The sequence below is a fragment of the Nelumbo lutea genome, chromosome 3 (genome assembly GCF_056320005.1).
Source record: "Nelumbo lutea isolate HS-2025 chromosome 3, American lotus-T2T, whole genome shotgun sequence".
In the NCBI taxonomy this organism is placed as follows: Eukaryota; Viridiplantae; Streptophyta; class Magnoliopsida; order Proteales; family Nelumbonaceae; genus Nelumbo; species Nelumbo lutea.
In genome coordinates this window covers 104985394-104999272 of record NC_142686.1, presented here as the reverse complement: position 1 = coordinate 104999272, position 13879 = coordinate 104985394, and the positions used below count along the sequence as shown (strand labels likewise).

Genomic DNA, 13879 nt, shown 5'->3' with positions numbered 1-13879 from the left:
ACGAAGTGCAAAAGTTGATCGACATCGGCATCATTCGGGAAGTCAAATACCCCGATTGGTTGGCCAATGTGGTAATGGTGAAGAAAGCCAATGGGAAGTGGAGGGTATGCATCGACTTCACCGACCTAAACGAAGCCTGCCCCAAAGATAGGTTTCCTCTACCAAGGATCGACCAACTCGTTGATGCAATGACAAGCCATGAACTCCTGAGCTTTATGGATGCCTTTTCGAGGTACAACCAGATCCGATTGCACCCCGATAACCAGAAGAAAACAACTTTTGCCACTGACAACGGCTTATATTGCTACAAGGTGATGCCCTTTGGCCTCAAGAACACCAACGCCACTTACCAACGGATGGTGAATGAAGTGTTCAAGATCAGCTCGACTAAAATGTGGAAGCATACGTCGACAACATGCTAGTGAAGAGCAAAAAGGCCGAGCACCACCTTGCCAACATAAAAGAAGTCTTCAATACCCTTAAGAAGTATAGGATGAAGCTGAATCCAACCAAAATGCTTTTTCAGGGTCGGATCAGGTAAATTCCTAGGGTTCATGGTGACACAGGGGGATTGAGGCAAATCTAGAGAAAATCCAGTCCATCCTCAACATGCAATCACCTCAAATTCACAAAGATGTGCAACGACTCACCGGTAGAGTAGTCACCCTTAGCAGGTTCATGTTCAAATCCGCGGACCGGTGTCTACCCTTCTTTAAAGCCCTTAAGTGACTGAAGGACTTCTAGTGGAAAGAGGAATGCAAACGGTCCTTTCAAGAACTAAAGCATTACCTGAGCTCACCACCTCTCCTCACCAAGCCGAGCCCAAGGGACAAGCTATTGCTCTACCTCTTGGTCGGGGATGATGTCGTCAGCTCGGTGCTGGTTAAGGAGGAAAAGTAGGTATAGAGGCCGATCTACTACACCAGCAAAGTCCTCAGTGGTGCGGAAACCCGATACTCCAACTTGGAAAAAATGACTCAGGCTCAGGTTACCTCAGCCAAAAAGCTCAAGCCATATTTTTAGGCCCATAGTATTCGAGTGCTCACCGATCAACCACTCAAACAAGTCCTCCAAAGGCCAGAAGCATTTGATCGCTTGATCTAATGGAGCATAGAGCTAAGTGAATTCAACATCGAATACATGCCCCAGCCCACGATCAAAACTCAATCCCTTGGTGACTTCATTGCCGAATGCACATTCACCGCCGAGGATCTTGCACTGCCTTCGCAAGTATGGACCCTTTATGTGGATGGTTCATCAAATCAGCAAGGCAAGGGGACTGGCCTCATTCTCCTTAGCCCAGATGACACGATGTTAGAGCATGTTCTCAGTTTTGAGTTTAAAGCATCCAACAACAAGGCTAAGTATGAGGCCTTGATCGCCAGACTACGACTCGCCCTAGACCCAAGAGCTTGGAGAATAGAAGCCTTCAGTGATTCTCAGATGGTAGTCAACCAAATCCAAGGACAATTTGAGACACAAATGCCCACAATGGCAAGTAATCTACAGAAGGTGCAAGAGCTCATCCACCAACTTGTGTACTTCAAAATCCAACAAATCCCTCAAGCCAAGAACATATGAGCTGATGCGCTATCCAAGTTAGCAGGCTCTCCAAAAATCGACCTCGACAAGACAACACGGTTGGACACACTGGCCCAACTGAGCATTGCACCAACAACTCTCTCCATCCTTCCGATACAACACGGTCCATCCTGGATGGACCCCATCGCACAGTATCTCCGAGAAGGTACACTTCCAGAAGATCGAGCAGAAGCGAAGAGACTCCAGCATAGATCAGCTCGGTATTGCCTTATCCAAGGTCAACTCTACCTCCTTTCACACACTCTCCCCTACTTGAAATGCCTCTCCCCATCCAAGGCAGACTACATCCTTAGGAAGATCCATGAAGGTATCTGCGGAGACCATCCGAGCGCACGCACCCTTGCACACAAGGCTCTCCAACAAGGTTATTTCTGGCCGACGATGAAGCTAGATGCATCCCAGTTAGTTTGGAAATGTGACAGTTGTCAACGACACTCCAATCTCCATCATCATCCTGCAGTCCCCCTGAAGCCGATTACCAGCGCATGGTCGTTTGCACAGTGGGGGATGGACATCCTTAACCCCTTCCCCACTGCGGTTGCTCAGAAAAAGTTCCTCCTGGTGGTGGTGGATTATTTCACCAAATGGGTGGAAGTTGAAGCTCTGGCATGCATTACTGTGCATAAGGCCTCGAACTTTTTCTAGCAAAGTATTGTCTACCGATTCGGTATTCCACGCATCCTCATCATAGACAACGGGACATAGTTCACCGATTGAAAGTTCAAGGCCCTCTACTCCGACCTAAAGATCGATCATCGGACCTCCGCCATACACCGACCCTAGAGCAATGGGCAAACCGAGATAACCAACTGAATCTTATTGCACAACCTAAAGACTCGGTTAGACCAGGCCAAGGAGAGGTGGGTCGAAGAACTGCTGAACATAATTTGGGCATATAGGACTACTCTGCGGATAGCCATTGGAGAGATACCCTTCAGCTTGACCAACGGAGTTGAAGCAATGGTACCTGTAGAGATTGGCTCTCCACCCTTCAGCTTGACCTACGGAGAGACACCCTTCTTGGTTCGGGCACCTACAGGCTCGAAGACCTTGATGGCTGACCAATATTGATGAGTTGGATCACAAGAAACCTTTGGATGCACTATGAATGATTTGAGGGTAATGAAGAGCACCTTGTTCAAGCAAAGTGTTGATTGCCCAACACACTACATGCATGCACACCACACACAGCACACACACACCACTACACGACCGAGCTACGCGATCACACTACAAAACCAAGCTACACGATCGCACATCTCATGTGTAGCTCAGTATAACTCACTGACTCGACTGACCTCTGAACGGCCCGAGCCCACAACGGATAGCTCGACAGCGTATTGCCGACCAACTTGACTCGGATGCCCACGGCCTGAGCCTAAAGCGGAGAAGAATGCCCCCGCCCATCAAGGCTTGAGGACGGCCTTTAAACTCCGCACACCTAACAACTAACTGTTGGTCAGAGCTACCCGAGCAACGATTGAGCATCCCAAAGATGAGAGCATGAAATATACTCCCGCTTTGCTAGTCGGAGGCTAAAGATCTTGGCCAAGGCAAGGCCAAGGAACCCCCCCAGAAAAAAGAGAAAAAAAATGATTGCACACAAGTTTAGAACCAAAAGGAGAAAGGAACCTTCAGTAGTTTAATCCATAGAAGGGAGATTAGCGGCCTCATCACCACCATCTTCATCATCATCACCGCCTCTGCCCTCCTCATCAACGAGTTCATCTGAGGTCGGGAGCGTTTCGTCATCGTAGGCCTCCCAAGTCTGCGCAATACCAGTTAGCTTAGGATAGTGGCACAGTGCTCTTCGTCAGAAGATGTTGAACCCAGCCTCGAAGGAAGCTTAAGCATATTGATCCATGTCTTGCCGAAGCTCCACCGATCCCTTGTACCACGACACTGCCTCCTCGGCGGCTCTTGATTCAGTCATTCCCTCTCCGCCTTCAGTTCGGTAATCTCGTGCTCCAGTGCAGCGGATCGCTCCCCGGCCACCTGAAGCTCGTCTAGTTGGGCCTTCACCTACAAGTGCTTGGAATGTTCCTTCTCAAACCATCGCCGCAACTCACGAAGTTGATCAACCATGGCAATGCCTGAGCATGCATTTTGCGGATACAAGGAGCATTGTTAGTACGAGGAAATGTGCTTGAAACAACGAAGGCAGGTACGAACTTACCTGAGCCGCAGCCTAAATAAGTAAGCACTCTAAGGTGCTTCTCCCAGTATTCCCAGCCTCTTCGGTGATGTAGGCCGTCATCATCCCGCGAAGCAGCTGCTCGGGAACCCCGGGGGTCTCTAGCCCGTCCCGGCTATGGACTGTCCAGTGCAGCACATGAATATTAGAGCTTTACTCCCTGCCTCAACTTGCAAAGTGAAGGCATCCTTGCAAGCTTCCCTAGGATCCATGACCACAATGTCCTCATTGTCATTCCCCAACCGCCGAGCTCTTTTTTGGTGACGAGACGCCCTCTCATAAGACCTCGAAGGAGGAACTACCTTGGGATGGACCTGCTGTGGTGTGCTTGCCCGGTTCTACCTCTGGCGATTCTCCTTCATCCGACGTACAATTTCCTCCTCACTTGCCATTTCTACACCTGTACCGCGGAAGCACGACAGTAAGTAGAAGATCAAAGAAGCAAAGAATGTACGAGAAAACAAAGCAATGAAAAGGATGGACCAGCCACCCTACGCATCAGCCTGTCGAGCATTAACATCTCCGGGCATGTATATGCAACTACGTCTATCTCATGAATCATGCTCAGAGCTGACCTCTCCTCCCAAGTAAGAACAGACCATTGAGGTTGGGGCACTCTCGTTCTCGGCTTTTGTAGTGTATCCGGGAAGGGGAGCTCCCCGGAACAGTACACAAAGAAGTAATTTTCATTCCAGTGCTTCACAGAAGAGGGGCCCTGATCAGCGCTCTGATGTTCTTCCTAGTCGAGAAGTAGTAGTAGCCCTGCTAGTGATGTTTGAGTTGAAGAAGGAAGCTCACCATACCCAGGGCTAGCTCGATATCACGAATGGCGCAGTAGGACAGAAGGCCGACCAAAAACCTAAATGAATTCGATATCAGCTGCACCAACAATACTCGGTACCATGCAAGTACGTCGGCAACCTCAGCCCGACCTCCAAACTATTCTCATACATGCAAATCTCGTCGGGCCGAGCATTGGTTTCCATATCACCATGCTGTGGGCACCTCATTCAGAATTCCTTGGGGATGTCGTACATAGGTCGGATCTGAGCCATGTCCTCGAGGGTCAAGACACAGGGTGTGGTCCCAAACTGATGACCAGCCCGCAAGGGAAGCTCGGCTTCCACCCTAGAGGGTCAAGACATAGGAACGCAAATCGATGTCAAATCAATGGTGAGGATCAAGCACCGCCGTAACAAAGCTCAAGAAGACCAATCGATGCGACTATTACTGCATGCACAAAGCCATAGGAACCGAAGCGGTGACCTTGACAAGCAACGGCCAGGGCATTAATTGCCCCAGTCCACCTTGTAGCAACGGTCCAACCATCAACACAGATGCTTGAGGTTTGCCTAGGCCCATTAGGTCAACCAGTTTCTTTGGATTCTTTGGGATGCCCAATAGCAAATACCGACCAAAGGTGGCCTCGCTGTGCCCCAACCGAGCACCCCACCCTTCAACTTCAAAACTGGGGGAGTGATGTTCGGATTCCAAAATTTCAAGTACAACTTCCTAAGCCGAAGAGAAGAGACCCCAACTTCGAAGCTCGGCACACCATGGTCAAGCACCATAATAGCTCGACACCTACGAGGCCCCCAACTTCAAAGCTCAGCATACCATAGCTGAGCATCACAATAGCTCGGCACTTGCGAGGCCCCCAACTCCGAAGCTTGGCATACCATGGCCAAGCATCATAATTGCCTCAGCTCTGTATATCGACACCTTAGAGGTCCTTGACTTTGTAGCTTGGCGCACTGTGGCAGAGCATCACAACGACCTCAACTCCAAAGCTCGGCCTCCCACTGGTAGCAGAAAGTCCATCCTTGGCACCCGGTCGAGCTAAGACCTGATTTCGGAGCTTGGCACATCATGGCCAAGCATTACAATGGCCTCAACACCGGAGCTCAACTTCCACTAGGAACCAGAGAGCCGTTCCTTGGCCCCACCAAGAAGATGGACCTCGAAGCTCAGTTCAACACCTCGGCGCTCTGCTGAGCTATGCAACCATGCAACACTTCGGGCCAAGCATTCCCCCTCCTCGACTCCAGAATTGGGGGAGTGGTGTTCGGATTCCAAAGTCAAAGTTCTTGGAGTTCTGTAGCCGACGATGGAATGATTCGTTAGTCATGTTCCATATTGCTCAGATCCCAAGATTACGGCAGGTGCCGAGGAACACCAAAGGGACCAGACACTCAACCAGACTTCAACTTGGAAGTTCCTTAGCCGAGGAACGAATTAGGACTACTTCATTCATCGGCTTCAGAATTGGGGGAGTGGTATTCGGGTCATGGCTAAGCTAAGCTATTATTATGGCCTCCCATCTTATCCTTTCAGCCACGTCAGCTACATGTCACACGGATGAGCACAACTACAGATAAAGAGGAGTAAGGAAGACGAATTCGTTGGGGATTGGGACTCCATCCCGAATACCTCGGCGGATAACCTCATTCTGACAACCCTGGAAGCCTAATCCGATCAGGACATGGATTTTTGGCTATAAAAAGGTACTGCATGCTCAAGGTAAGGGATCCAACTTTTGACACTCATACTGCTACTTAGCTCAGACCAGCATCCTCATAGATCGGCCCGACTATCTACCACCTCCTACTTACTTGAGCGTCAGAGTACTGACCCTGGGATAACTTCGCGGGCCTCTGGCATCTCCTCTCTTGATCGCAGGTCTTGAAGCATGGCCTCGTCCTTGTAACTCAGCCCCGCCCTGCCAGCAAGGACTATCTGATTACTCTCCTCAGTTCGTTTATCACCTCGGATTGAGCAGGATCAAGTTTTAATTCCTCTTATTCCAGGACTCCAATTATGTTCAATCAATGCTTGTAGATTAAGTATTACTCAATCCATAGGCCTATCCATAGCTTGTGCTGGAATTTAATTAATTATATATTATGGGTGAGGTGAGGACCTAGATCACCACTTTACCAAATAGCGTAAGCTGTTAAGGTGAGGTTCCTGAATATGTTTTTATTCTCTAACATGCCCCCTCATGCAAAAGTCCATTAGGCTTGATGAATGGATAAGCACAGGACAAAATTATAATGGGGGTAATGACTAAAGAGGGGTCAAGCAAGATCTAATACCATATAAGAAACTTCAAACCTAAAAGCTTAATTGTTAGGTGAGGTCCTTGTAGATTTTTATTCTCCAACAAAAATCAGATAAACTTAAAGACAAATTTCCCATGGTACTACATAGACATGCTTGGGTTATAAGGCCAATCACTTAGAGAATTGGTGAGTTGGATCCCTTATTCAATAACTACTTTTTTTCTTCTGTACTATTTCCATTTTGTTTCATACATGGAGAGCTTTGACTCTCTTCCTCTTCTCTCTCTATATCGTGATTGTCTTCCTTTCAAATTAAAAACAGGAATTGAAAATGAGATGTGTTATATAAACAATAAACTCTTGTAATAAAATTGTATGCTAAGATAATTCAACCACTGTGCCAAGATTTCTATTTTCATTACCAAAAAGAAAAAACAGAAAACAAATTCATGTTCCTCATTCATACCCAAGCTATTTTTCCATTTTTTTTTCGATTCAAAAGCTTTTCATTTTTCTCTTTTTCTAAAAAAGAAAAAAGCCTTATTCTCAAGAAGAATAGCAAGGGTGATAAAACCCTTTATTGGGTCTTGATGATCTTCGACCACTTTCAGATTGATATTCACTATTCTTTTTCTTTTTTCTTTTTTTTTTCTACAGTCACCCATTCTTGATTAGAATCATTCTTGTCCGTTGATAGAATCGACTTTCATTTTTCCTTCATTTATTAAATTCCTTGCATTAATTGGCACATTAATGGATGAATTCATTTGACTGTGTTTGGTTGCAGTGCAATTTTATTTGCATTTATACAAATGAATGGGAGAGCAAATTAATGAAAATAATGCAATTTCTTTGGGTTTTACTTTATTTAGTTTTAAAGATTACGTGCTAAGAAATTATTAACAATATGATATTTTGACTTAATGACCTATATGGAATTCATGGTGACTTATATATAGATAAAACCAATCAACATCATGAAAATAATAACAAATAGAGTGGTTATTTAATTTATCATTTGAGGAGGATGTTTGATTAACGAGAGCTCTTTCAATATAATGTCATTTTGGTAGCATAGATTTTTCCTCACAATTATTGAATGTTGAGAAGCAAGGTGCCAAGTTGATAACATAAATTGCGGATTGAAGTCATGAAAATAGTGATAATTTAATTTATCAAATTCATCGGGGGCTGTTTGATTAACACGATCTCTTTCAATATCATGCCTTTGTGGTAGGATAGAATTTTCAACAAAATTGATGCCAATTGATTGATTGCTTGGTAAGGTCTTTAATTAATTGTAGCGGAGAATTTTCAATATCATTCCCACTTTTTATATGTGCATGTATTTGTATATATATACAGGAAGGTTTTTGGGCTATAGCCCCTATTGAGTAGACACGTGGCTTTTTTAAATTTAGATACATGGCATTTTTTTGAGAAATTGTCGTTAAAACTCACAACCCACTACCACCATTAAGACAAGTGGCTTTTTCATTTTCTAGAAAGCTAGACATATGCCAATTTCTGAGAAATTCCTACTAATGCCCACAACCCACTATCACGCTATAACCCCCTACCATTCAAACACATGGCATTCTCATTTTTTTGGAAAGTTAAACACGTGGCATTTTCTAATAAGTTGTTGCTAAAGCCCACAACCCACTGCCACCATTTTCAATTCATTCCTAAAAAATGCAAAAAATGCAATACTGGTTATCCACAACCACTTTCAATCCATATTCTAGTAATTATTGAAAACTATTTTTTGAAATAAATATTTCTTGAAATTTTAATAATTATTTAAAATATTAATAAATATAAATTTAACATTATTGATTCCATAATGTAAATTTAACATCAATGATTCCCCGTACTTAGTACTGGGTCATTCACTAGTATATATTAAAGGAAGGTCTTTAGGCTACAACCCCCCACCATTCAGACAAGTGGCCTTTTCATTTACTGGAAAGCTAAACACATGACAATTTCTAAGAAATTCCTACTAAAGCCCATAACCCACTAACAGGCTACAACCCCCCACCATTTAGATATGTGGCCTTCTCATTTTTCTAGAAAGCTTGTGACATTTTCTGAGAAGCTGCTGCTAAAGCCCACAACCCGCTACAAGTATTTAGACATGTGGCATTTTATTAATTCAAGAAATAGGATTAAAAAAGTGGGTAGTTTCACCCCTAAACATTCTCAATAGACAATTATTTATCAGCTTAACACATGTTTATCCATAGTCTATTAAATACAAATAGTGGGACCAGTTAAAAGATTACCATAAGCACACCTTTGTTTTTTAATATTTTTTTTCAAATTGAAAATACTTTATTAATTACAAATTTGATTTAACTTTTAAAAATAAATACTCAAAATATATCTATTAGATAAATAATAAATACTAAATAAAGTGGGTTATTGTTTACCGATAAGATTTCATTTAATATCTTAAATCAAATTAAAAAAATATATAAATTAATAATAGATTTCAAATAAAATACGTCATAATAGATTATAAATTTCAAAGATGTTAAACTCATATTAATTTTTTAATTTAATTTTTAATAATTAAATAGTAAACTTCAAACTAAATTATACACATGTTTAGTTACCCCTTATTAAAAACGGAGGTCATTCTCTATTAGTGTAGATGAAAAGATGAATATAGAGAAAGCTTCTAAAACGATCAAAACCGTCCACCAAACTGACCTGGCATACCACATATATCTCCAAGTTGACCTTTACATATAAATGGACAATGTTACTGTTATTGCACGACAAGTAACCAGAAATCTCATAACTCGGTCTTGCCCCGTGTAAAAAGAAAAAGAATGAAGGGAAAAACACAAGCTGTCAAATGTGGCTATATCAGCCTACTCATTCTTCTTCTTCTTCCCAATATAATGGCAGCGGTGGTGGTGGAGCTGAGTCCAAGTGATCAAAGTCAGAAATGAAGGAGGTCACAGTGATTATAGCAGGAGTCGGACCATCGGGACTGGCCACCTCCACCTGTCTAAACATCCTCTCGATCCCCAACATTGTGTTGGAGAGGGAAGATTGCTTTGCTTCCTTGTGGATGAAGAAGACTTACGATCGCCTCCACCTCCACCTAGCCAAGCAATACTGTGAGCTTCCACACATGCCATTCCCCACTGTTGGGAAATGGGGTCACTGTAACTTTGGAGGAGAAGATCTGAGGCGCGTCTGAAGACACTGTCTTTAGAACGTTATTTGCCTCCACTCAGTTTCACTGAATTTGTTGTTGGGTTATAGAAAAATCCGTTCTCAAGATACAACAGAGCCTTGGGCGAGAATCTGCAATCAGCAAAGTTGAAGAATCTTCGAAGAAACCTTCTGTGAGACTGTAGCAGACCGGATTGAGAGAGAGAGAGAGAAAGTGGATTTTGAAAATGTGTGTTTTTAAAGTTTGATTCATGCTCCTTAAATAGTTTATGAAGAGGTATGAAGAAAATGTGGGTGTTGGTTCAGAAAAAGCACCTTGAACAATCACAATTTCAAACATTGTGACTGTTTAAAAAGTAGTTAACAATTAATGATTGTTAACTTTGAATTGTGCCTCTTGACCACACCCGATCGAATCATGACCGTTGATCTAATCAACGGTGATCAACGGTCAACATTGCACCAAAACCAAAGCCGCCCTTCGCGAGCCACGTGGGTGCGTGCGAAGTGCAAGTGCCTCATTGCACTGCACACACGCGCACACTCGTGTGCGCGCGTGTTGCGCGGTATCAAACCCCCATACTCTCCTCTACTATTTCTAAGGAGTGTAAATCGACTCTTATTAAAATACTTAAACAAAGCTTATAATTTTCCAATGTGAGACAAGTTCAAAACAGAGTTTTGTAAGAGAAAAGCTAATTTTCAATCTAGTGTGCAGTTGCAATTTCTTATGTAATTGACCAATGAAGCCCATTGGATTTAATCTCTTATGAGATTAAAATCCAACAATCCCCCACATTGATTTAATCTCTTATGAGATTAAAGTCATCTATAAATGTTATGAAGTATCTTTTACCTCATCTAGTTAATACACCATTGAGTTCACAGATGTCAGAATGAATTGGTTCTAGAAGTTGAGAATTTCTCTCTAAACACTAGGAAAATGTTTCTTAACCATTTTAGATTTTACACATACCTCACATTTTTCAGTTGTTTCATTACTATAAGCAATTATACCAAGTTTGCTCATGTTCTTTATGGATTTAAAATCCAAGTGTACTAATCTATCATGCCATAAAGATAAATAATCAACAATATAAGTAGAAACTTTTCCTTCATTAATACTTAATTTGAACATATCATTACAACCATATCCCTTTCCAACAAACATCCCATTCTTTGATAGGATTAGTTTGTCAGATTCAAAGACAACTTTGAATCTCCTCTTACAGACAAGAATTACTGAGACTAAGTTCTTTCTAATGTCAGGGACATAGAGAACATTCAAGAGAGTCAGTGTCTTTGCAGAGGTAAAGTTCAACTCTACGTTGTCTCTTCCATCAACTTTGACACATGTTTGGTTTTCCATCTGTACATCTTGGCCATCAGTCACTACTTCATATGTCTTGAACAAGGACTTGTCTTGCAAACATGGACTGTGGCGCCTGAATCAAACCACCATCCAGAAGACGATTCTACCATGTTGACTTCAGTAATCATGGCCACTAGATTATCTTCTACCATTTTTGTAGACTTGGTTTCGCCTTTCCAATGTTGGCAAACTCAGGCATAATGCCCATTTTTTCCACAAACATAGCAGGATCATTCTTCTTTACTTGTAATGCATGGTTAGTCTTCTTCGATCCGTTTTCCACAAAATTGACCTTAGAGTTCAGCATACCGGCTAGGGTCTTATTCCTACTGTCTCTAATCCGAGAGTCTTCTTCAATACGAAGGTGTTGCTGAATTTTCCAATGTAAGTTCTTCAGCCTTGTGCAGAAGGTTCTTCCTGTAATCCTTCCAAGAAGATGGAAGTTTGGCAATGATTGCTCCCATTTGGAAAGATTCAGGAAGGATGATGTCAAGGGATCGAATTTTGTTGATTATCACCTGTAGTTCATGAACTTGCTCCACTATGGGTTTATGGTCGTTCATGGTGAAAAAGTATTTTGCAATAAGATACTTATTTGTACTTGTTTCTTGCACCTTGTATTTGAATTTCAGGGCCGTCTAGATTTCTTTTGGAAATGTAAGTTCCTTGTAGAAATTGTAGAGCCGGTCTGATAAGGCATTCAATATGTGTCATCGGCACAAAAGTGAGTCATCTTCTCGTTTTGCTCTTTCCTTCTTTAGTTTTTTTGAGTCTTTTTCAGTGGGTTCAGGAAATGATTGCAGATTCGGGTTCAACAGATAGTATAGTTTTAATGTGGTAAAAAAGAAGATCATCTTGTCTTGTCATCGGCTGAAGTTTGCTCCATCGAACTGGTCTAGTCGAACAAGATCTTGGTTCATCATCTTGATCAAAGTCATGCTTGCTTCCGCCTCCATTGCAGAATAACGTTCTAAAATTGTTGGGAAATGGGGTTACTGTAACTTTGGAGGAGAAACTCTGAGGCGCGCCTGAAGACACTGTCTTTATAACGTTATTTACCCCCACTCAGTTTCACTGAGTTTGTTGCTGGGTTACAGGCAAATCCGTTCCTATGATACAACAGAGCCTTGGGCGAGAATTTGCAACTAGCAAAGTTGAAGAACCTCCGAAGAAACCTTCTGTGAGACTGTAGCAGACCGGGGAGAGAGAGAGAGAGAGAGAGAGAGTGAAATTTGAAAATGTGTGTTTTTAAAGTTTGATTCATGCTCCTTAAATAGTTTATGAAGAGGTATGAAGAAAAGGTGGGTGCTGGTTCAAAGAAGGCATCTTGAACAGTCACAATTTCAAACATTGTGACTGTTTAATAAGTAGTTAACAGTTAATAACTGTTAATTTTGAATTGTGCCTCTTGATCACATCCGATCGAATCGTGACCGTTGATCTCATCAATGGTGATCAACGGTCTGCATTGTACCAAAATCAAGTGTGCAGGTGCAATTTTTTATGTAATTGACCAATCAAACCCATTGGATTTAATCTCTTATGATTCCCCGTACTTAGTACTGGGTCATTCGCTAGTATATATTAAAGGAAGGTCTTTAGGCTATATCCCCCCACCATTTAGACAAGTGGCTTTTTCATTTCCTGGAAAGCTAAACATGTGGCAATTTTTGAGAAATTCTTATTAAATCCCATAACCCATTACAAGGCTACAACCCCCCACCATTCAAATATGTGGATTTCTCATTTTTCTAGAAAGCTTGTGGCATTTTCTGAGAAGTTGATGCTAAAGCCCACAACCCACTACAAGCATTTAGACATGTGGCATTCTATTAATTCAAGAAATAGGATTAAACAAGTGGGTAGTTTCACCGCTAAACATTCTCAATAGACAATTATTTATGAGCTTAACACATGTTTATCCATAGTCTATTAAATACAAATAGTGGGACCAGTTAAAAGATTACCATAAGCACACCTTTGTTTTTAAATGATTTTTTTTCAAATAAAAAATACTTTATTAATTACGAAATTGATTTAACTTTTAGGAATAAACCTAATTTAACTTTTAAAAATAAATAAATCAAAATAGATCTATTAGATAAATAGTAAATACTAAATAAAGTGGGTTATTGTTTATCAATAAGATTTCATTTAATATCTTAAATCAAATTAAAAATATATATATTAATAATAGATTTCAAATAAAATACGTCGAAGTAGATTATAAATTTAAAAGATGTTAAACCCATATTAAATTTTTAATTTAATTTTTAATAATTAAATAATAAACTTCAAACTAAATTATACACGTTTAGTTACCCTAAATACGGGGTGATTGTCTAGTAGTGTAGATGAAAAGATGAATTTAGAGAAAGCTTCTGAAAAGATCAAAACCGTCCACCAGACTGACCTGGCATACCACATATATCTCCAAGTTGATCTTTACATATAAAT

General features: G+C 41.7%; 1 protein-coding gene across 1 annotated transcript; it reads left to right on the top strand.

Moving 5' to 3' along the window:
- The first annotated feature begins 1140 nt into the window (after positions 1-1140).
- On the top strand, positions 1141-1581 carry LOC148867345 (uncharacterized). The gene has a single exon (XM_088976478.1). The coding sequence runs from the start codon at positions 1141-1143 to the stop codon at positions 1579-1581; it is 441 nt and encodes a 146-aa protein (XP_088832604.1).
- Positions 1582-13879: the final 12298 nt, after the last annotated feature.